Source organism: Brienomyrus brachyistius, chromosome 23 (assembly GCF_023856365.1).
Source record: "Brienomyrus brachyistius isolate T26 chromosome 23, BBRACH_0.4, whole genome shotgun sequence".
In the NCBI taxonomy this organism is placed as follows: Eukaryota; Metazoa; Chordata; class Actinopteri; order Osteoglossiformes; family Mormyridae; genus Brienomyrus; species Brienomyrus brachyistius.
The window spans coordinates 6,718,207-6,740,172 of record NC_064555.1 but is presented as its reverse complement, the minus strand read 5'-3'; the positions used below and the strand labels follow the sequence as shown (position 1 = coordinate 6,740,172).

At 40.1% G+C, this 21,966-nt stretch overlaps 1 protein-coding gene across 2 annotated transcripts; it reads right to left on the bottom strand.

The window, feature by feature from the left end:
• Window positions 1-846: 846 nt before the first annotated feature.
• Window positions 847-16,821, bottom strand: LOC125718612 (sal-like protein 3). 2 transcript variants are annotated; one of them, XM_048992516.1, is made up of 5 exons: window positions 15,698-16,821; window positions 15,403-15,552; window positions 5,009-7,948; window positions 4,480-4,820; window positions 847-3,535 (listed from the first exon to the last, which is right to left on the bottom strand). In XM_048992516.1, the coding sequence occupies exons 2-5, from the start codon at window positions 15,476-15,478 to the stop codon at window positions 3,104-3,106; spliced, it is 3,789 nt and encodes a 1,262-aa protein (XP_048848473.1). In that variant the 5' UTR covers window positions 15,479-15,552; window positions 15,698-16,821; the 3' UTR covers window positions 847-3,103. The 2 variants fall into 2 exon arrangements, with proteins under 2 accessions (XP_048848473.1, XP_048848472.1); XM_048992515.1 differs by having other exon boundaries at window positions 15,403-16,821.
• Between the last annotated feature and the right edge of the window lie 5,145 nt (window positions 16,822-21,966).

The following is a 21,966-nucleotide window of genomic DNA, read 5'->3' as shown; positions in this document are numbered from 1 at the left end:
ACAACAACTGTAAATAAAATATTTTGGGAAAGATATCTTAATTAGTGTTAGATTTTTCCCTAATAAATGTTATAAGACAGCAGAGAAGAAACTGAGAAATGAAGCATTTTATTAAATGTCTGCAAACATTTAGAGAAATTGAGTGTGCTTGCCTACAGCTAAATTTAGGCACAATTACTCTAATGTCAGCTGTGGTCCTTTTGAAATAGGAAGTCCCGTTATGATCAAATAGCAGTGCAATGCTCGGCTCTTTAAAACAGTCATTCTCTGCGCACAGCAGCCCACCATGAGGTCATCGTACACGCAAATGGACCCCAAGTTTGTCTTTTGCTTCCTAAATGGGAAAAAGTTAATAATCAGACTGGCTAATTTCTGAATACTTAAAGGGGATGCAATCTCTTTAAGGGGGCTGTAAAAGCGATTGAGTCAGACTCCGAGGGAGGGCATATAGATTTGTTTGCCTAGTATTTACTGGAGTGTCAGCCTAATTAGAGAAGTAAGTCTTCAATATTTTGTGAACAGCATAACTTTTAATGTATTTTTAAAGAGATGCATGTATAGACACTAGGGTTGCATGAGAATTATTGTGCGTGAAACAGATGTAGTGATCCTGTTTTAAATATTTGACTTTTGATGAAAAGTAGAAAACTTCAAAACTGATACATAATGCTGTGTATTTTATTCACAAGTAAAGAACTATGAGAAAAATCCACTCCCTACTGGCTGAATATACAGGGTTACGAACCTTTCTTTCTATGATATTATAAAATAATATCCTTACCAGGCAGAAAAAAACAGGCAGATAGCAAAAATACAAAAAGAGTTCAATCTTATTTGAAACTCATCAATTATTTATATTTACAAATTATATTGGGGACAACATTGAATGAAAACAGGCAACAAAACACAAAGCAATAACAATGAAGAAATATTTAGGGGACATATCCAATAGTTATACCCCCTGTCAATATATATCCAGAAATGCAGTTTTTGAAAATCCTTCCTTAAGAGTTATTTATTCTGGGAAAAATTCAGTATCGAAAATCTAGAATAGAAACATTTGTGTGTTTTGTTATAAGCCATGTTTGCTATGTAAGACTTCAGTGTCCTCAAAGTTAAATCACAGGGATTTATTAGGATATATTTCCTTAGTTAATATTAATTAGTTAATATTCATTTAGTTAGTCAGTCCCCTTTAGTCCCCTAAAGTTAGTCCCCTTTTTCAGTTAAAATTGAGAGTTGCGTAACTATTAGAGGTATTTTCTGCAAAAAATAAAATGCAAATTAAGATGAAATAAGCTAAATTAAGCTAAATGAATCGGAAGCTGCAAATGAGTAGCTAACTTACGCCCCGTGTAATTTTTCACAAACACACTGAGGAAGCGCGGCAGTGATCTGTAGCTCCGCCCACTGCCTGATCCAATTAACATATATTTGCACATTGGGAACTTGAAAATAAAAAGCAAAGTAAGAACTAAAAAGTCAAATTTGAACATGAAGAGACAAAATGGTTTTTTAGGTTAATTTTTAAAATTTTCACATCTGACTCATACGAGTGAAAACTAGAAAGTGCGACTTCGTTTTAATTTTCATTTTGTTAGGATATTTGCATAGACTTTGAAAACTAAATGCCAAAACCGTATTTTCATTTTATCATTTTCATTTTTTTTTTTGCAGAAAATACCGTAATTCGTAACATCTGCTGGTTTTACTGTCCATCAGCCTTGTCACGTTCCTCTCACAAGAACAAAGAAATAGGTAAAACTAACGCCGTGTGTTCTGTCACTCCTGGGTCATTTATTTGTTTTTTTCTTCTAATTTTAACATAATGATCTCATCCAATGTGTAGTCATGGCAACCATCAGCATTAAAGAAACCCATAATTAACGGGCGTCCAAAGAAACACATTTAACTATCTCTTTGTCTTCTTTTGCATGTTTCATGAGAGCGGCTTCTTTACATCGTGCATTTATCTCAACAGTGTGGAATAAGTTACTATAGAGGAGGTATCTCTTGCCACATTCATATATGTCACAGATGGAGAAATTATGTGTTGTATTAGGATTAAGAGATTATGACTAAGACTGGGATTAATGAATGAATCCAAGCAACCTTTAATTTTAAAACATGCTAAAACATTGCCATGACCTTTGCCTCGCAACAAGGTTTGTCTAATTCTTGTATGCATTACCCAATATGCATACAAATATGTCGTTATTCTAATGTAACTTAATTGCCTTCCATTTTAGACTCTTGGACCATTTTATTTGGAACAAACTGCTTTGTATAACTTTTAGAAATCAGCTGATCATACTAGTTTGTGCAAATATATGATTGTTCAAGTACATGTGCTTGATCTACAAATAAAACATCACATCCCCATTTTATTAAAAGAAAATTACACTTTTGTCTTTATTAGAATTGACATTATCTGCCTAATATTGGTACTCCACATATTAGAAAAAAAAAAATTAAAAGAGGACTATTAAATATATTTTCCTATACCCGCATGTTTTATATTATAAATACTAAAGACATTAGTATTACACAATGGTGAAGAACTAAATGTAAAGATTACAAGAGTTCAAACATAATTCAAGTTTTCAACATGATGACAGAGAAGTCAGTCGAACAAGAACACAATTCACTTTAGGGCCTAAAATAATCTCATAGATTGAGGCCACTTTTTGTACAGTGATCAGAATAAGATTAATCAGATGAAGGCCTGCTTTGCTCTGTGCGGATGACAATCACATCACATTGTCATTTCACTCATAGGAATAAGAGGCCAGCATATCAGCGACGTGTTAGGAAATTAGCAAGAGGCTGATCTCTCTAAAATAAGTCAGATTAATTTCAAACAAACAGTATGAACCAAACGAGTACCGTGCAACTGAAACATGGAGTTTTAGAATAACGAATGCAAAAAATAATACAACAAAATTAGAGCCAGATAAAGACAAACCAAACAAATTTCTAAGAGATGCTAAATACTAAAATTCCAAAAGGAAAAACATTTTCTGTACATAACATAGTACATAAGTATTCAAACACACTTAACGGCTGAAGCTGTCTTTTGTAATTTGACTTGTATTTTTTTATGTTAATTAATCCCAATCTCTTTGTTTTCCTCCATGAACCTGGAGAAGGGGTGCACCCCCCTCACGTCCATGCTCGTTTTCTCAAGACTTAATATGGTGGGGCTCTTGCCATTGTGCACTCTGTCCAAGCCCCCCGACAAACTCCCCAGGGAAGGAATGCCGCTGCCCCCCAGGGCAACAGGAAGTTGGGGGATGCCGCCATTCTGAATGACGGAGATCTCGTTGTTCTTCATCGCCAGACCATTGGTGATCGCTGCCGCGTACTGGTTCCAGAATCCGGGGTCCACGTTCATGGCTCGCACTGCCAAGTCCTTCTGGAACATCTCGCTGAATTTCACGGCGTCACTGCCCAGCAGCGTCATGGGGTTCTCCACCGAAAGACGTCGCCCCCTTCTGGCTGGTGCGTTGTTCCACATATGAGTGCCCATGTGAACCTAGGTGGTAGATTCCAAACAGCCATGAAAACCTGTGACCTTTATATTGATTGTGAATGTTCTCACACAGTAAATGCTGAAGAAAAATATATAACATGAAGCAACCACATGGTCTAAAGCTAAAAATTCTGAAAACATTCATCTGAAATATTTTGATCGGGTAATTATGCCAGCAGCTTTCTGATTAATATGTTCTTAATGGATGACTTAATGTGACATAAACATTAAATTTAAAGGGGTAAACTGTAATTATCATAACAATTGCTGGTTTCTCAAGATGTCCTAAGTAATAATTTACGAGAGCACATATTCAAAATATGGTAATTTATGTGGTTTGTGACTTCCATTTCTAACATTAAGAATTATGTTGTTCACATTATTTAATGAAAATCCTAAAAGAAATGCTACTATTGTATAAAAGCCTTTCACAGTTTTAATTTGGGCCATTATGTCCTGCCTGTCATCATATCAGTGACATTTTTATATCTGAGATCATTTTTAAAAGACTAAACACGGGCTTTACTAAACACTCCTAATCTAATTATGATATATTACAAATTGGTCATACTAAATAACGTGTTTCCCTAAAAACTTTCATATAAATAACAGGTAACACTTTATATTAAGTGCACCTTTATAATGCATTCATAGATCATTCAGCTTTAATATACATTAGTTATATAATGTTTGATATTATCATTTAATGTTTGATATTAATGTGCAAGGTATGTTAAGGTATATTAGAATGTTTTATGGTTTATTTACATGCTGCTTATGAATGTTCTATGAATGCATTACAAAGCTGTTATGAAGGATCAGTTAATGTAACGTGTTACCAAATACTGTAATATGGGTAAATAAACCAGAACTAATTGGCAAAGCAATAAAAGCATTAAAAATGACTAACCAGAGCACAACAGGAAGCTGAAGCGGAGTCCACTCACCTTTAGGTTCCCTTTCGTGGTGAACGCTCTCCCACAGACGGAGCAGCCGAATGGTTTTTCCCCAGTGTGCGTGCGCTCGTGTATCTGCAGGGCACTGGCGGATGAGAAGTTCTTTCCGCATGAGTGGCAGTTGTGCTGTTTCGGGGTGCGGCGAGGAGGCGCTGCAGGCGCTGGCATAGTAGTAATCCCGGGGCAGAGTGCCGTCTGGGGAACTGCGGCCATGCCAAAGGGTAAGTGCGTGCCCTCGCTGGCAGAGATTGGCTTGATGTGGCCATTCATTTCGATTTTGACCATGCTGGGTGCTGTGCTGGTGACGAGACTCGGGGCACTTTGACTTGGACCTACGGCAAACAGGAGTTCACACATCTCAAAAGACAGCCCTCGGTATCTGCGAAAGCATGATCTGCTCGAAACCACCTGTGACCAAGACATTACAAACTATGCGGCTCTCTCTCAAGCCACTCTGACTTAGCATCGACCTTCGCTGTTTGGAAATTTTGCACAAATCGCTTACTACTTTGAAACTTACCATGCTCTCTGCTCAAGAACAGCATGTTAAATTGAGCCTCTTGCTTGATGACAGGCTTGCCGACCTGGTCCGTAGTCAGGTTCAGTGCCCCATTCTCAAATGCAGGTGAGGGAGACTCGGCTTTCTCACACTTGACTGTCGTTTCTGGTGTCTCTTCAGCATTGTTTGTGCCTGGTGACTTCGAGGGGGGAATCCCTGTCTGGCTGAGGGTTGGAGAAAGGGCTTGAATGGAACTGGAGGACTCAGAAATTGCAGGGCTTCCTGCGCTCTGGCTCTCAAGGTCTCCAACTGCAGAGGATGAGTCATTAGTCAAGTGATCCTGGTCTATAAACCCATTCTCCATTGACTTAACCCCAAAGGAATGGCTCATGTTTACTATGGAGTCAATGGCTTTCATTTGATTATCCTGGGCAGCAATGCTGGAAATTACTGAAAGAGAAGACAAGCTGGCAGATGTACTAGAATTGTTGATCTGCACTTGAGAAGGCTCTATGTTGCCTTCCTTGAGTTCTACATCATCATCTACAGAGTTGTCATCCATAAATTCATCATCGTAACTGCTCATGTTGCTGAAATCTTTTTCATCAAAAGAGAATTCAGTATCCATGTCTTGGAAGTCTTCGAACATGGGCGTGTTTGGGATGTGACCCCCCATGTGCATGCGGATATGCTGCTGGAGGACCACTGCATTGGTGAACTTTTTTTGGCAAATTGGGCAAGAGTGCTGAACCCGCAGTGGAGGCTTTGCTCTATGGACTCCAAAATGCGTCTTCAGGTTGCCTTTAGTGGTGAACGCCCGGCCACAGACTTTACACTTGAAGGGCCTCTCCCCAGTGTGAATGCGGTAATGCATCTTCAGTGCACTCTGGCAGCTGAGAACGCGGTGACAAATCACACACTGGTTGGGGTCTGTCATCTTTTTGTCAATGTTTTCAACCAGCTGCTGCAGCTTTGAGGTTTCCGAGGTCTGCATGGAGTCCAGGAGTCCCCCAAATGGAAACTTTGCCTTGAACTGATCACCGACTGATGTGGGTACAGGGTTGGAGATAGGAGAGGTGGGAATGTTGGGCTCCATAACCTGTGGGGTTGTGGATGTGGTTGTACCGGTACTGGCTGGGAGGAGCTGAGGGCTTGGGGTTTTCTCTAGTCTGGTTATGCAGTTTGAGGGCAAGTGAATCCCCTCCGATTTGCAGTCTGGGGTAGAGGAGTCATCCCGAATTGGAAGGCGTGGAGATTCTGAATCAGCAGGAGTACCAAGTTCAGTGCTGGGATTGGGAGACAATGACGCACATTCGCTAGATGCAGGGGAAGGCCTCTGCGGAGACCTATTCAAGGGAGTGAAACTTGGGGAATCGCTGTAGCTACCCAAATTTGGGAGTGATGGTGGAAGCTGGAGACCCACTGAGGTGGGAACTGTTGGTAAAACCGGTTTACTGTCCAGCCATGTGGTCCCTGGCTTTTCCGGAGGAAATGACATTCCATAGGGAATTCCAGAGCTCGTAGGCACATTGTCGAGGTATTCTGGTACGGGGTATGGATTCATCTGGATGTGAGGATACTTCTCTTTGTGCCGCTGGAAGTGAACCTTCAGGTTCCCCTTGGTGGAGAATCGGTTGCCGCAGATGTTGCACTTGAATGGCCGCTCCCCGGTGTGCGAGCGCAGGTGAATCTGCAGGGCGCTGTCGCTGCCGAACACCTTGGCGCAGAACCGGCACTTATGCTTGAAGAAGGGATCTTCTGAACTGGCCTTAGTGTCAAAGATGGACACATTGGGTGGTTTCCCCTTGCGATGCTTCGCCAGGGCAGAGAGTGGATCTAGTGCATTTGCTGTGGCAGCGATGCTGGCTAGCGGGTTGGGGAATATGACACTGCTTGAGGAGCTCGGAGGTTGTAGTGGTAAGTTAGAAGGAGAGCTGCGCAAGTTGCTTAGTCCCTGTGATACAGGGCTTGAGGTGTTCAGAGGCTGGGGGCAACTGTTGCCTTTATTATTATATGGGGGCAGCAAAGATACCATGGTGCAACTGGAGGGGCTCGCATCTGTATTCGCAGCAATAGAAGTGTTGGTGCTCGACCTTGGACTGGATTTCCCGCATGTAGGTTGCAAGTTTTGTACCAGGGGTCTCTCCACAGCCGACGCTAAAGAGAGAGACGCCTGTCCGTTTACAGCACAGGACATTACAGCTGGAAGCACCTGGGCAGGGGGAGCTCCGCAGCCCTGAAGAGGACCTGCCCTGGTCACTGAAGACGAGCTTTGCGCGGTCGTGGCTGCATTCAGGGCTAGCTGTACGGGCTGCTTGTTCATCACAGCCACCTGGCTCCAAATCTGCTCTATGAGCTGCAGTTGGTGAATCTGCTGCTGCTGCAGTGACACCAGCTGATTCAGTATCATGGGTATGGCCATTGTGGTCGTCCCGCTACCAAGACCTGCGCGGAAGCTCTGGGAGAACTGCGCCACGGCGACTCTGGTGCTCTGTAGAGTCTCCAGGGTCACGTTGGTGTTTGGAATGCTGTAGCTCGTCATAGAAGATGGAGACGGGATCTGAGGTAGAGATTCGGCGGCCGGCTCAGACGGAGGCTCGGGCTGCTCTGGGTCCGTGGATTTTTCACTGGATGGTTCCACTTCCATCGGTTCGTCGTCCTTTTCGCCGTCGGCCTTTTTCATCCCGTCCTCGCTCACGTCAGCCTCTGCAGGCGAGTGGCATCTCTCCGCGTCCTCAAAGTCAGGCAGGTCAGCGGGGCAGCTGGGCGCCGGCGAGAGCTTGGCCTCGCTCTCGCTCATGACGAGCACCGGCGCGCTCTCTGTGCAGCTCTGCTTGTGCTCGCAGAAGTCGGCCCACTTGAAGAACTCGCCGCAGCACTTCTCGCAGACATGCGTCTCCTCGCTGCCGCTGCGGCTCTCGTTGCCACTGTCTGCATCGTCCACTCCTTCCCTCAGAGGTGCTGCAACAATAAAAAATGACCAAAAATAAGAGAGTGCACACAAGCCATACAATACAATCTCCCTACTGTGTTTTCCTTTTGTTTTAACATCAGTAAAATCAATTGGCCTCATTGTACTAATCGCCCTACTTCACCAATTATCAAGACCCAGTTTTTGAATTCACTCTCCTAATTCCCATCTAATCCGTTTCTTTGCACAATCCATCACATTATGAGGGATTATCAATTGTGGCTACTGTTGCTTAATGAAATTCCATAGTAGCTATTGATTTCCAATACATTCATACAATTCACAGCTGCCTCATCTACTGTGGTACAAATTAAGGCTGTGATTGATTCATCTGGATTCTCCTTTGCCAATATCAGACAAGCTCACTTCCACAAGAATATAAAATATCATTTGGCACTTAATGTTTTGAAAATAATATGCGGTAGTTGTGTTCGACAGACTAAAACCTGGCCACTTTAAATGCCAAAGTTTTTGATACTTATAATTATTCAAACATTATTTTCTATTCTGAACAATATTTGGTATGTTGCCTACATCAGTATCAATGTTTTTTTTTAACTCTTCTAAAAATAAAATTTGAAAACTGCAGTCGGTTACTATCCTACTTACTTCTTCCTTTTTCTTATTAAAAAGTATATTTAACAAATGACATGCTGGTGCCCAAAGCCAAAAAGCCACTAATTAGTCCCACATGTTTATTTCCTGTTGTCGGAAATTGCTTCCTCTCCATGGGTCGCCTTCATATGCCAAATAATGAACATGGTTGTACTTCACACTGGATCAAACGTCTAACTGCATGAGAAAAACATGGGACACCAGCCACATGCGTGTCACATAACATATGTGTACATGAAGCAGTGGCATAAGAACTTATATACAAATTAATAAGATATAACATTTTACATCCATCCATCCATCTATCCATTCTTTTTCCAAACCGCTTATCCTTCTGGGTCGGGGGGGGGTGGGATCTACATTTTACATAAAGCATTAAAAATAGATGTTTAATTTGTTACTTTGCATGAGAAATCGAGATTGATTAAATGTAAATAAATGTTTATATCAATTTTAAATGCGAAATATAAATCAAAATATGAGGTAAAAATCATAGAATAGAAGAAAAATCAAGCAGACATTCATTATTTCTGAAAAGAAACACAAATGTGTAACTAAGAATGCAAATAAATGCTGTTCCAGCGTCATTAATCTACACTTTTCTGATGGGGATATTCTTGCTGTACCGCTGACGTTTCAGAGAAAAACAGACCCAGCTGTGGGCTGGTAGTGATTCATCCGTGAGAAAATGTATCTTACGATTTCCTGCCAAAAAGGGGGACTGACCACAGAACTTCTTCAGATCTTCTTTACCATATTATTAATTAAGAGAACACCTGTCCTAACCTATGTTAAGTTTGCCCCTCAATTTTAAGTTTCCAATTTTATAATTAATTTCGATGACCAATACTATCTGTCAGTAAACCTCATCCAAAATATTACTAAAATGATTGAAAAGGCAAAGCCTAGCATTATATTATTTTTTTTTAAATATAATTTTACATACCGATAAGATATTTAAAATCACAGCAACATTATTTTCGTTGACTTTTAGGTGAAATGCACATCAAATATATCAGATATTCAGGGACATACTGACTGTTAGTGAGTGCATGAAACATTTTTTTTATAATCTAGATACTGCATTTAAAAAGGTGTCACAGCACGAGAATTATATTTAAGAATGTTATTTTGTCTAATGGGATTTAAGATGAAGACCATGGAATCAGTTATTCAGTCAGAGCTTTTCAGAGTAAAAGTTTGACATCCTTTAAAATTGTACAGAATGCATCTACAAAAGACGGCACTCTGTGCCCATACGGATACACTCCTAATCATCGGCAGCACGTCCTTGGCTGAATCATTTAAGTGCCATTGACATGCGCGTTTAATGCAGAAAAAATAAAAACAAACACTATACTGGACACTTTTATTTAGGAGGATGTTTTATTTAATTTTACTTTTAAGCTGATGTTATTTGATTGTGTATGTGGTACGTCTTACATGAAACTGAATGCTTATATTATGCTTTAGAAAGTCTTTCTAAAAGCTAACTGACAATGTGCCAAATTTGAGAGACTTTATTTATAAGAAAACGGTAATGTCAAATAAAATACACAAATGTTACTATACGGATAAAATATATAGCTGTTTTAAAGCAAGTTATTAGACTGATTTCTGCTCTATTACCATATCAAACTGAACAGAAAATAAAAAAAATAATAATCCTGTACCGATGTATTTTTCATACCTGAGCCTTAAGGACAGAGTAACAGTGAGTAACTTTTCGCACCATCGTTCTCACATTAAAATCAAGAACAAACACTTATTTCCATGACACACTTTCTTTTCTCGTGAGAATGGTCCAAGCGTGAGGTACTACGAGAAGGTTAACTAGATCTCCAAGGAGAATTACAAAACTGCACGACATCAATCAAAGCATTCTTTTCATGAAAGCCATTTCATGACATCATGGGTACACATTTTGGATTAAACACTATACTTACGAAGACAAACTTGTCTAACTTATGTAACCTTGGAACATTCATCATGTGTGCGAATATGGCTACAATGTTGAAGAAAATGATAGTAAAATCTGATAAGTGGAAAGAGAAATTCTCTTAAAACTCTTAAACAATGTAGCTGTGACTGACAGTTTGATAAAATTCCTATTTTCCCCACTGACTTAATGCAGTGACTATTCAGGTACCGGAGGGCACAGAACTGCAAAAGAGTGTGTCTTGAACAATCCCTTCAAGCAGGGCTACATTTTATTCTTTTTCCGGAATTCTCCAGGCCAGTGTGGTCACAGGAGCTGCTGATGGGGCTTGTGGTCAGGGGGGGGCACTGATGTGCTGAAGTCTCTGCGGATCCTTACTGACTCTCTACCGCACACATCAAGATCTCCCTAAAAACAGAACCTCAATCAGACCTTATCCGACGTAACCGTAAAGATCCAAAGGTAGCAGTCACGCATTAAAATCGTACTCGTGTGTTTGTGATTCGTTAAACCATAATTAAAAGACTGCGACGTGCAAAAGGCCTAACTTCTCTCCAGGGCATCCATGGCAGATGTAAGTAGGTGGTCTGGATGTCAGCTGCACATGGCAATGCTGAATTCAACAGGCACACAGACTGCACCAGGAAAGACGTCCAAAGTAGCCGTGCTATCCCAGCCTTTCAGGGATGCAGAAAAGATCCAAGGAGGAGTGCAAAAAATCCCAGAGCTGATCAAATGCTGGGAGAGCGAATCTGTTATTAATATACAACATTAATGCTCACCGCAACATAAATAGTGCAATATATATCTGCTGTTGTTTATTCTAGTAACTACTTGCTACGCCAGCGTTAAGTGCTAATTTGCCGCAGAGTAGGAAGTGAACTTTGATGGTGGCAGGCGACTAGTTATGTACACGGGAAGGAGTCGAATGGGAGCGATTGCGGCAGGGATGTTGTTCAATGGAAAGAGACAGGAAAAGCCTGAATCAGAGCTTTATGGGGGTGGAGGCCGTGGCTGGGGGGGCCGACGTGTTTGACGGACTGACTGTTTGATCCCCAAAAGGCAGGCAAAGATGGGAGCTATCGGGCTGCTGTAGGGAAGTGACTCTTAAACACCCGTTCTTAGAGGGGATGGGCGTGGGGGGAGGGCAACAAAAATTCAGGGATGTCACATGCAAAGACTATAATAAGCTACACCTGTTAGGACAGGAGATGGGCAAAGGAGCTTAAATAAGACATTGTAATCACAGCTTTGTTAAGGAACTTAAAAAAAAAAATGCTGTGAGCTAAAAACAACCCAGGAGAGGCGAAAAAAAGTCAAATCTTAATTTGCTTAAGATGCTACTAGTCCAGGGCATTAAATTACAAAAATAAACCAGGTTCAAACACAGCATGACGGACTCCACTGAGGCAGATTTGTAAACTTGCCTATGTACCAAACATGTGGCTTTTTTTTAAATATTTATACAATGTACCCATTTGTGAAATTGGTTCAGCTAATTCCTGATTTGTAGCAAGGAATTACCAGAGGTCAACACGAGCACATTACTGCGGGTGAATACATTCAGTTGTGCAGGCAACTGTACCCAACTAAAAACTGCTTGTCATTACGATTCTCTTAATCGAGAGACTGATTTTAAATGACTAATACAGGTCTGAAAACCTACTCAGCACGAGTAGGTACCATGCAATAATTAACTAATTACTCATTCGTGACCGAAGCGCTCTCTGGAATCCCACTACATGGAAATGTATCAAAAGTGTGTTACGTCATTAAAAGTTAAAAAAGGCTCATTTTCATAATGGAATGTAATGGTTACAAGGAAGGAAAAAAAAACACTGTAGGCCACTATGCAAAAACTTCCAAAACAGAACTATTTGTGACGTTGAGGCTTGTGTTGTTTTTCAATGAAACACGATATAAACACACACACACAACATTCTGATAGCCAGCAGCATGTACAGATGACATGAGTCCCGCATAACACACACTGTTGTTTTCCCTTCTGTCGTTGTGTTACATTAATTCATGAGTGTTTGAGTGAGTGCACTTCCTGAGAGCTGTTAAAGTAGCTAGGTGAAATGCAGAGTGTGACCCTTCCCTGTGCACGAGATAAGCCCCGCCTACTTCCCATTCTTTGTGCATTTTCTCTCTGTATACATGCGTATGTCAATAGGCAAGACTCTGCATTCGATACCTTTGAAGAAAGCAATCATTTTCGTACCTGCTCACGAGCGCGCCTGTCCAATCACCTGACTGTGGCGTTGCTTTTCTAACTTAATCGTTCTCAAAGCAGTAGGAGCTGCCTGCCTTGCTTCTCGACTTTGCATGACAGTAAGTTGAACAGGGCCCGCGCAGGAGAGTCCGACCCTCTGCAGTTGCACCCCTTGTGAGATGCTCCCCTGATTGGATGCCATTTTGTCACAGGCCTTAATCTGCACACTTTCCAGCTCTCCGGGTGTCTGATAAAACAGCGTATACCAAGGCTGTGAAATGTACCGAACCCTAGTGATTCTGTAGAACTGCATGACTCTGATTAAATGGTGTAACTGACTGTGAACCACTGACAGGTACCAGGCAAATAAAATATGAAAAACTAAGCAGCTCCAGAGACAAACAGATGCTGTGACGAGGACTTAGGATCTAAGCAGAACCGTCACTTTGAACATACCAAGTCTGATAAATATCACCCTTAACGAATACGGATTTTAAACGTGCATTTTGTCAGTGAAGGTTATGCATGAAACACACCATAAGCTCTTATATAGCTCATGCTTATGCTCTTATAAGAGCATCATTTTTATCATTAAACTAACCAACTCTACAGGGAATTTCAAGTTTCGCAAAAGAAAATGCACAAGGTGTGCGTGATTTCTGCGTTCTTATTTGACAGATAAAATATAAGGGATTATCAGGGTTTCTCTATATATTTTGTATTATTAGTGAATTTCATATTTATATATACTCTGATGATTCCTGGATACTGAATACATCAAAGTTTTCCATTTACACAAAGTGCATAGACTTTCAGTTTGAAAAGTTGACTGATATTCTGGCCTTCAGGGACTAGAAAATGGAAATAAACACACATTCTTACTACACTGTTTATTAATAAAAGCTCATTGATTTTATGTGTAATGCAACTATCTAAACCTAAATTAATCGCTGTGGCATTTTCTAACGTGACTCATCCTCAGTTTTGTCTCTTTAGAAGAAAAAAAAATCCTTAATCACTTTGTGGTATTTATGGTGATTCTAGGCACGGTGCAGCTTCTAAGCTTTTGCATGCTATATAAATACGGTTTTATTCAGAATTATTCACTGATATTGAATGTAGTTCTCCCACAGAAAGTCTCTTTCACGCTATTAAAATACACCCTTTCAGCTGATCATGTAGTCAGTCACTGGAGGCGATACAAAACGAACCAAGTGTGAGAAATTCTACGTGATGAAGTAAACAAAAAAATTTCCATAACAATGGGATGAACTTCATTTACCCAGGCATATGCAAGCGTTTCTTTAACTTCGTCAATTGAAATGGTGAGAAAAAGCAGGAGGGGGAAAAAATGAGTGAAAAACAGCACTGCCAAAACTTTCTATTTCACTTAGGCTTCTCGAAAATAGTCTAGATTGTATGTCAAAATAAATATGCTTAAATCATAATTTTGTCTGAGAAAATGTACACAGTTAAATCTGTAAAGAAATTTCACGCAGAACACACGACTATCGTTCATATTATACGTATTTGTACAAAACTGTGATTGGATCTCGGTCACGTTTAATACAATATCATTAGAAAAACAGTAACTGTGCTGTTTTGTTCTTTTCTGTCGTTATACCATAAAGCGTGTATGGCTCATTTAAATTTTTCCGATTTAAAGTAAGAAAATCCATAGCAACATTCCCTATGATACACTGGAATGAAAATCCTGAGCGACAAATCATAAGACCCCCAGATATAGCCACTTATTTACACGATGTACAAGAAATAGGTTGTAATCATGCAGACTGAAACGCCTTATCCACCACTATTTTCAGAAGATATACATTTTGTGAGACCGCTTAACGGTGCTATTTAATTCAGCTAAAAATGACAGCGATATTTGTGCAGCTTTATCTGGCTTTAACAATTAAAGATTCATTTGAGTCTTAAGGATGTGTGCATGAAAAAGGCCACCACGTTTCTGCCAAATGTTCTTTACAGTGAGCTCATCTGCCTTTGTATGGAACATAAAGATGTATTAAGTATCACATAACGGCACACTGAGATCAAATGGAAAATGTTGCTGCTGCCGTCCATCTCTCACTTACACCGAGATGGACCGTGTGACCCGCACAGTCAACTTTATAGCCACCATTCAGTTTTTCTGCTCGTTTTGAAAGCGGACAAAAACACGGATAAAGCGACGCTGTCACTTAATTCGGGCCCAGCATAAGGCGAAATAAAAAGGAAAAGGGGGCGCCTTCCAGTTTTTCTGGACGCTACTCAGAATACGGGAAAAGCAGTATAGCCTATTAAAAAAAGTCTTTATGAGATTCGCCCCAGACGCAGTTTCACCCTTTGCTTTGTAAATAAAAAAAATGATAATGATTATAATCAAAATAATAGCGATATCTTGGTATAATCATTTTAATAATTCGGATAATATTGTTTACACTTTCTTCGAACGATCCCAGATAAATATTGGCTACAGTCAAATTAAGGTAAACCTTTCTAACCATATAAAGCCAACACAGGTAAAAACAGTCAAGGGAATATTTGCCGTTAAAACTACCCAAGAATGGAAGTTATAATTATTAGTGAGCAAACTTTGTGAAAATAACTGAAAGTATTGTGCCGTCTTTAAATTATTCCGTGCGACCGATAAATTATATGTTAAGGAGACTCACCGTTTGCAGAAATTACATCAGCTGGCTCCTCGTCCGACTTGAGGTGCTGGGGGTTCGCTTGCTTGCGGCGGGACATGCTGCTGCTTCACTGCCTGCTCTTCCTGCCTTTAGCAGAGACATTAGCGGCGAGCGGAGGGAAAATGTCCGGGGCTGCCGAGTTGCAAAAGTACAGAAATTAGCCGGTGTTGCAGTTGCGCGGATTGCGCATGTCGGTATATAATTATGATAGTGAATAATGCATCGCGATTAATGGTGCTGTGTGAGAAGGATTGGCTGAACTCCAGCCGACACACACTGGCTATGGAAATGAGGGATGGACTCAGCAATTAGCCGCCTCACTCTCCGACTGTCCGGGTTCACTGTCCTCCTGCTGGAACTGCGCACCGGGCTGCGCCCACTGCGCCCCGCACGGGGTCCCGCTTGGAGAAGGTCAGGTATTTTTTGCGGGTCTTGCCTTCTTCTGGCTTGTGGAAACCCGATGCCCAGCCTTCGCGGAGCTCTTTTTTCACTCCATCTCTCTCTGCTTCGCTGCCACTGGCTTTAATACTTATTGAAAATGAAGCGTGGAACTTAGCACTTTTTTTTCCTTGTCGATTTTAAGGCTTTATTGAAAAACTCCCTCTTTCTAATGCTGTGAAAATGTCAACTTTCATTCCTTTTTTACACGTTGTGGCGTCTTAGGTCTAGACACAGTTTTCCGTTGGTTTATTAATTCGATTCGTTTTAAGTATTTGTAAGACATTTTTCCTTTCACTAAGACATAACTTTAGATAAGTTCATTTGTGGGGGGTAGGTTATTATCTTTTATTGTTATTATTATTATTATTATCAGTATTATTATTTTACTATATACGCAGACACCAGTTCTTTGCCATGCAGTCATACAATGTTTAGGGTTTATTAATCCAGAGCCTCTGGAGAAATCAGTAATCGTAACTGTAACTGGAAGTTTGCTATGGAGTCGAAGCCTTACTCGTCCTTGAGGCCATCATTCATTCAAAGTACCATTTACGAAAAAAAAGAAGAAGAAAAAATTTTCCAGTCTTGCTTTTATACGGGAAACCGTTTAAAACGCCTTAAATCCGCGTAGCGCATAATACCACGTTGGATAGTAACCTGGAGCCCCCGCTGAAATTTTCTGCTCCGTCTACTCGGAACAAGACCATCTTTAAGTTACAATGCGCTGCCGTCCTTTTGCGTATTTTCATTCCTTTTACAAAGACACAGAAATAGCAGGGCGACAATACACGCTTGACTGTTGGCTATGATTAATCATTAGGTGATGACTGTTCTGTAAAAAAACATTTCGTGTTGCTGATGTCCTGCTTTGTAGCTCCAGTGCGCGGAAAGGCGGCTCAGCGTGTGAAACTCAGTCTCTGCACTACAACTTTTAGCAGGACACGTTGCGGTGTGTGACCGCTAGGATGTACTACACCGTTACTATTTGAACTGGCCTGTGTATGACAGCGCATCATTCTGAATTTAATACCATACAAGAAACTTATGCATACATGTTGACCCAGACGTACTAGTATGTATTTGAATCATACATAATGGAATTAAACCTGGAAAATGAATAAAATAGTTGGGATATTATTATTATTATTATTTGTACAGCAATCACCATAGTACTAAGATAAATAAATAGATAAAATCGAGTAGAAAAAGGAGACGATTTCTTTAAAAGAGAGATTTTGGTGTTTTGCCTAAATGTTGTTCTATTAAAAATATAACATTGTCTTGTAAGTATAATAAATCGCTTTATTTTTCACAGGTTTCAGAAACGCAAGGAACTCAAGCAACAAAGTTTTAAACACTTACCCACAGACGTGAAAAGCAATGCAGTAATTTAAGTAACTGCCGCGTAAACGTAACGATACCAGACAATGTAAACATAGCAATAGCTAAAAATACGCACACTTATATTTAAAAAGATTATACAGTGACAGTCCACCAAAATGACATTTAAGGCCACGATTTCCAGTGCCTCGGTTCACATTGAGATATAGGTTACATTACATTTCGTTTAGAAATAGTGCCACCTGTTACTTTGCTTAATTTTCAAACTAAACATTAGGGCAGGATTTTTCTCGTCCTCTAAGTTCATGTACAGACTAACAAAGACAGGTAAACGTATTACTAAATTAATTTCTGCTGTGATGAATGTTGATGGAAGGGGAATGTTTAAGGCTGTATTCACGTATTATATTCACACATATATACAACAAATTAATTGATCTAAAAGTGAACAAACAAAGAAATACAGCACAATTTCGACAAAAAATAGCAAAATAATTTGGGTGTGTGTTAATTCCTTTATTTGTTCGTCCATTCAATCATTAGTCAATTGATTCCTTCATTTAATCAGCTCCTGGCTTTCTTAGTGTTAAACCCCTCCCCCAGCGGCGTCTCTGCGTCTATAATAGTGCGTGGCTGTCATTGAAAGGGTAAGATATTCAAATACTCAGCTATTTTTGCCATTTTACATTTACTTCTCAGCTCAGTTTTTCGGGAAGAGTCACTACATTTTATGTGACCACTTCAACAAAAAGTTGTTCATATATACTTAAAATGAATGAGCATTTCTTTTAGCCACGAGGTACATTTAACAAAGACGATCAGTTATTTGGATGCAACAGACCGAAATTGGGTCCTTTTAATTTTCCTGCGTTATGTGATATTTTTGTTACTATCAACATACTGATGTAATTTGAGGTTAATTAAAGGTCCGGCATAATTATAACATTCTCAAGCACTTGGTGACGATTAGACCTTGGGCGGATTATACCAACTTCAAATATTTTAAAGCAATCCTTTAAGGGAGAAAGTTAATTTGAGTTACAAAATGGAATGAAACAATGTAAAAGCCTTCCTGAAAAACGGAATTATTTTTAACCTCAGCTGACGTGTTTCAGTAGCATAGATTTCTGCGTCATTATTTGTTGCTCGTGACGAAGAAAAGCCGTCGTATTTGAAAGAAAACTTTCCCTCCCTCATCATTACAGGACGAAGACTAAAAGGTCGTTATTACTTGGTATTAATAGATTCAGCCCATTCAAGACAAAATCAGCTATTGATAATTGCGAGAAGTATGCAGGGGCTACTGTATCGATCGGCATGTCCTTTATTCCCCTGGTATACAGAGATAAGAGGAGACACTCTTTAGTGCAATATAATTTCTTTTGACCTATCTGCTCGCTACAGACTTATGATGAATAGCCAGAGTGGCTGAAGTCTTTTATCAGGAAACTCGCCCCTTGATATAATATTGATTCTTTATAACTAGCTCGGCACACAGAAATCAAACTGTCTTGTTGGCCGTCATCATCATCAATATCATCACAAAAACGCTGAAAAAAGATCTCACGAAATGCTCCAATTGCTTTATTACTTATTCATCTGATTCTCTTTAAAAGATGCACAAAAGATATGTTGTGTGTGTGTTATATATATATAGTACTTACTATATAGTACGTAGAAAATACACACACACATATGTATAAAACAAAATTAAAACATATTATTTCACTCTTTTATTCATCATAAAGGCTGCAATTTTCGATTGCGTCTTGACTGTTTAGTAACCATAACGACGTGAACTTCACAAAAATACCAAATAATTTGTCAAGTTGCTCGGTAACAGTTCGGAGTCTTGAATAAAACTGTCGGTTCCTAAATTCTGTTTTTCGTGAAATATTGCTGAAATATTCCTTCATAACGCCACAAAGGTGTAGCAGTAAAACAGTAGTTTTTGTGCAAATGAATGCAATACACCTGAGTTACAAAATATAAGGGTTGTGATCGAATTTATCTGGATAGTGATTATAATTATGGTTAAACTCTTAGTATTGATTATTCAACGATCTTCTATGTAAATATGTAACAGGTATTCATTTATTTGTTTGTTTATTTGTTTATTTATTTTTAATGTGTCGCAATCATATCCCGCAATTAGAAATACGCCCCAATACTAACGCTAGCAGACCCTGGAGATCTTGCGCCGGTACCGCGGTGTCCGAGCCGATGATGACGACATCATCTGGGCTGTGACTTGTCCTTCTGGTCAGTTTGAAAATGCGACAAGCGACCCGTAGCGGGTGGGGGTACAGGAAATCACACATTAATACACTTAAGACTTGGGAAATGCTTCCTCATTTTATTTTAGCAATATAATGCAAGATAGGAGCTTGAACACGATGGAATGTTTGTGTTTATAAATTAAATATGGCATTAACGTTAAACAGATGGATACCTTTATAAACTAAAAGCTGAGTTAAATATAAAATGTTAAAATACGAACAAATGTTTTGATTGATATTAGTATTATATATTAACTAGGTTTGATATTTTTTTATGTTTGAATTACGACGAGGTGGAAAGCCATTGCTGTAACCCGATCCAAGCAGATTTAAGCAGCTGGGCAGGATCGCAGAGAGCGGGCCGGTGTGGGCAGATGGAGCGCCATACGCGCCGAGAGAGGCCACGCTTACGTGGATGTTGGACCGGAGCGCAGAACCTCTTACAGCCGTCCGGTGCGCGCAGACTTCGGCACCTGCTACCGGTGGCCCGTGTGTATAAATAGAGTCATTTCCAGGGATTTCGCTGACTGTCTGTTACGTGCTTTTAGGTCTGCACCTAAAAAACAGAGTCTGGAATACAGCTCTAATTAAATTAAAGTGAAACACCGTTAAAAGGATTTTAAATTCACGCACGGTGTGAGATGCAGAGGATTCAAACGTTCAAAAATCTTTATGCAATTATCCTCAATCTAATTGAATATAAGGTTACTGAACAACGGACTTATGTAATGCTGACAGTATGTAGGAATAAATTCATTCGACCTACGAGCAGTAAAATATATCGATCAGGAAGTCTGTTTTTAAGGCAGCGTAATTAAAGAGGCTACCTTGTGTCACTGCACTTATTGGCAAAAAATAATCGTCAGATTCGACAGATCCTCAGAAACTGTCTCAGTCTCCTTGAAGATTGATTAACTACATGCAGGTTTCATGATCATCTGGGCCTCAGTGAAAATACAAGAGGCGCACTCAAGCAGCCGAATTAGTTGTGAATGGATCTGAGTGATTTCGACACTTAGCAGTTACAGATATTTGATAACTATAAATCAGGGGCCATTATAATAAGTCATCATTACTTTGCTTATGAAATCTTGTTTATCATTTTAACACATTTACCGCATAAATTTCTTTTTTTCTGTGGAAATTGCATAATGTCAGATCTTGAAGTTTGGCGATTTAAGGTGTTTCTTGGGATGTCGAGTTCTCATATAAAATGGGAACATTTTTCTGTGTGTTGCTGGGGTTCCTTCCTAAGAGAAACAAACGTGAGGAAGTGATGACGGAGTACGGAGAAACGCAGAGTGTCTCCCAAGGTGGAAAATGTAGAGTGACACAGAAGATGAAAGTGCTTGGGTCTCCCTGCCACAGCAACCTGCTCTCCAGACGCCGAACGATAGTGGCCAGGACAAGGATTATCTGTCTACCCCTCTGAACCACCTCTGCTGGCCGAGAGCCTCCACGTCATTTATACCAAGAAGAACACGAAGACACAAAACGTGTGGCATGTTGGTACTGTCCGTATGCATATGAATCACAGGGCTGCATCTTCTGAGAAACATCAAAGCTACTACACAGGAAACTGAGAGGCAGGGGCCATTCTATGGAGACTGGGGGGCCCCTGGCGGAAAACTCCATGGGGCCCTTTAACGCTGGTAACATGGTAAAATTTATGACTATTATTTTAGCGTGAATTCTAAATTAAGAATTCAAGAAAGAGAATTTATTAAACACAATTCTTTTATTTGCACTTCATTGGAAAAAAGCTGAATGCACAAATAAATATTTCGTAGTTGCAGTATATTATGTAATTGGCCCAGCTTGGGGGCCCCAGGAAATTGCCTGCCTTTCCCGTCCTGTCTGCTGATTGGGTACCAGCAGAAGAAACAGATGATGGATTGGATTTATCAGGAGTGGGCGCCACGATTACATCATCAAGTTAAACTAAAGGCACATTTAAATATCTTAATGAGATACGTTTTTTTTTTTTCTTCTCCATTGCTCGTTTTCTAAAGTGCATGACCTCATCCGTCACCCATGCCACCGTGTAAAAACGGAAGGAGAAAAAAGATCTGATTGTTCCTGCACAGTGCATGACATCACTCAGTCACCGAGCAATTATTTGGCAATGATAAACACGGAGGCAGACACGTCGCATCCTCTCTGCCAAATCTGCAAAAGTCGATCAGCCAAGGCAGCATCGATTAGAAATTGGGGGGGGGGGGGGGGGGATGCAGGGGAAGGAAACCAAAGAGCATGAAACATAAATCCTCCCCAGCGTGGACTGTGTGGTTAGCATGTGTCACTAATAGTGACAGAGGCTTTAAGAAGCAGATTTTGAAAGTGACCATTAAAGATCAAACTAAGTCATATTCGTGGTATCATCACGACCTGGCACCGCATGCCGTCCTGGGATCAGTGTTTTAGTGACCAGAGGAACAGGTTGTCATCGTCTCACTTTACCAGAGACATTGAGTTAAGATTTTTA

What these genes read in the sequence shown, in the direction of transcription:
- LOC125718612 (XM_048992515.1), bottom strand. Translation starts at nt 15,478, where the DNA reads ATGTCCCGCCGCAAGCAAGCGAACCCCCAGCACCTCAAGTCGGACGAG. An exon ending in GTTCTTGAGCAGAGAGCATG is followed by an intron (nt 4,821 to 5,008) that starts GTAAGTTTCAAA and finishes TGTTTGCCGTAG; the next exon opens with GTCCAAGTCAAAGTGCCCCG. An exon ending in CCACGAAAGGGAACCTAAAG is followed by an intron (nt 3,536 to 4,479) that starts GTGAGTGGACTC and finishes TCTACCACCTAG; the next exon opens with GTTCACATGGGCACTCATAT.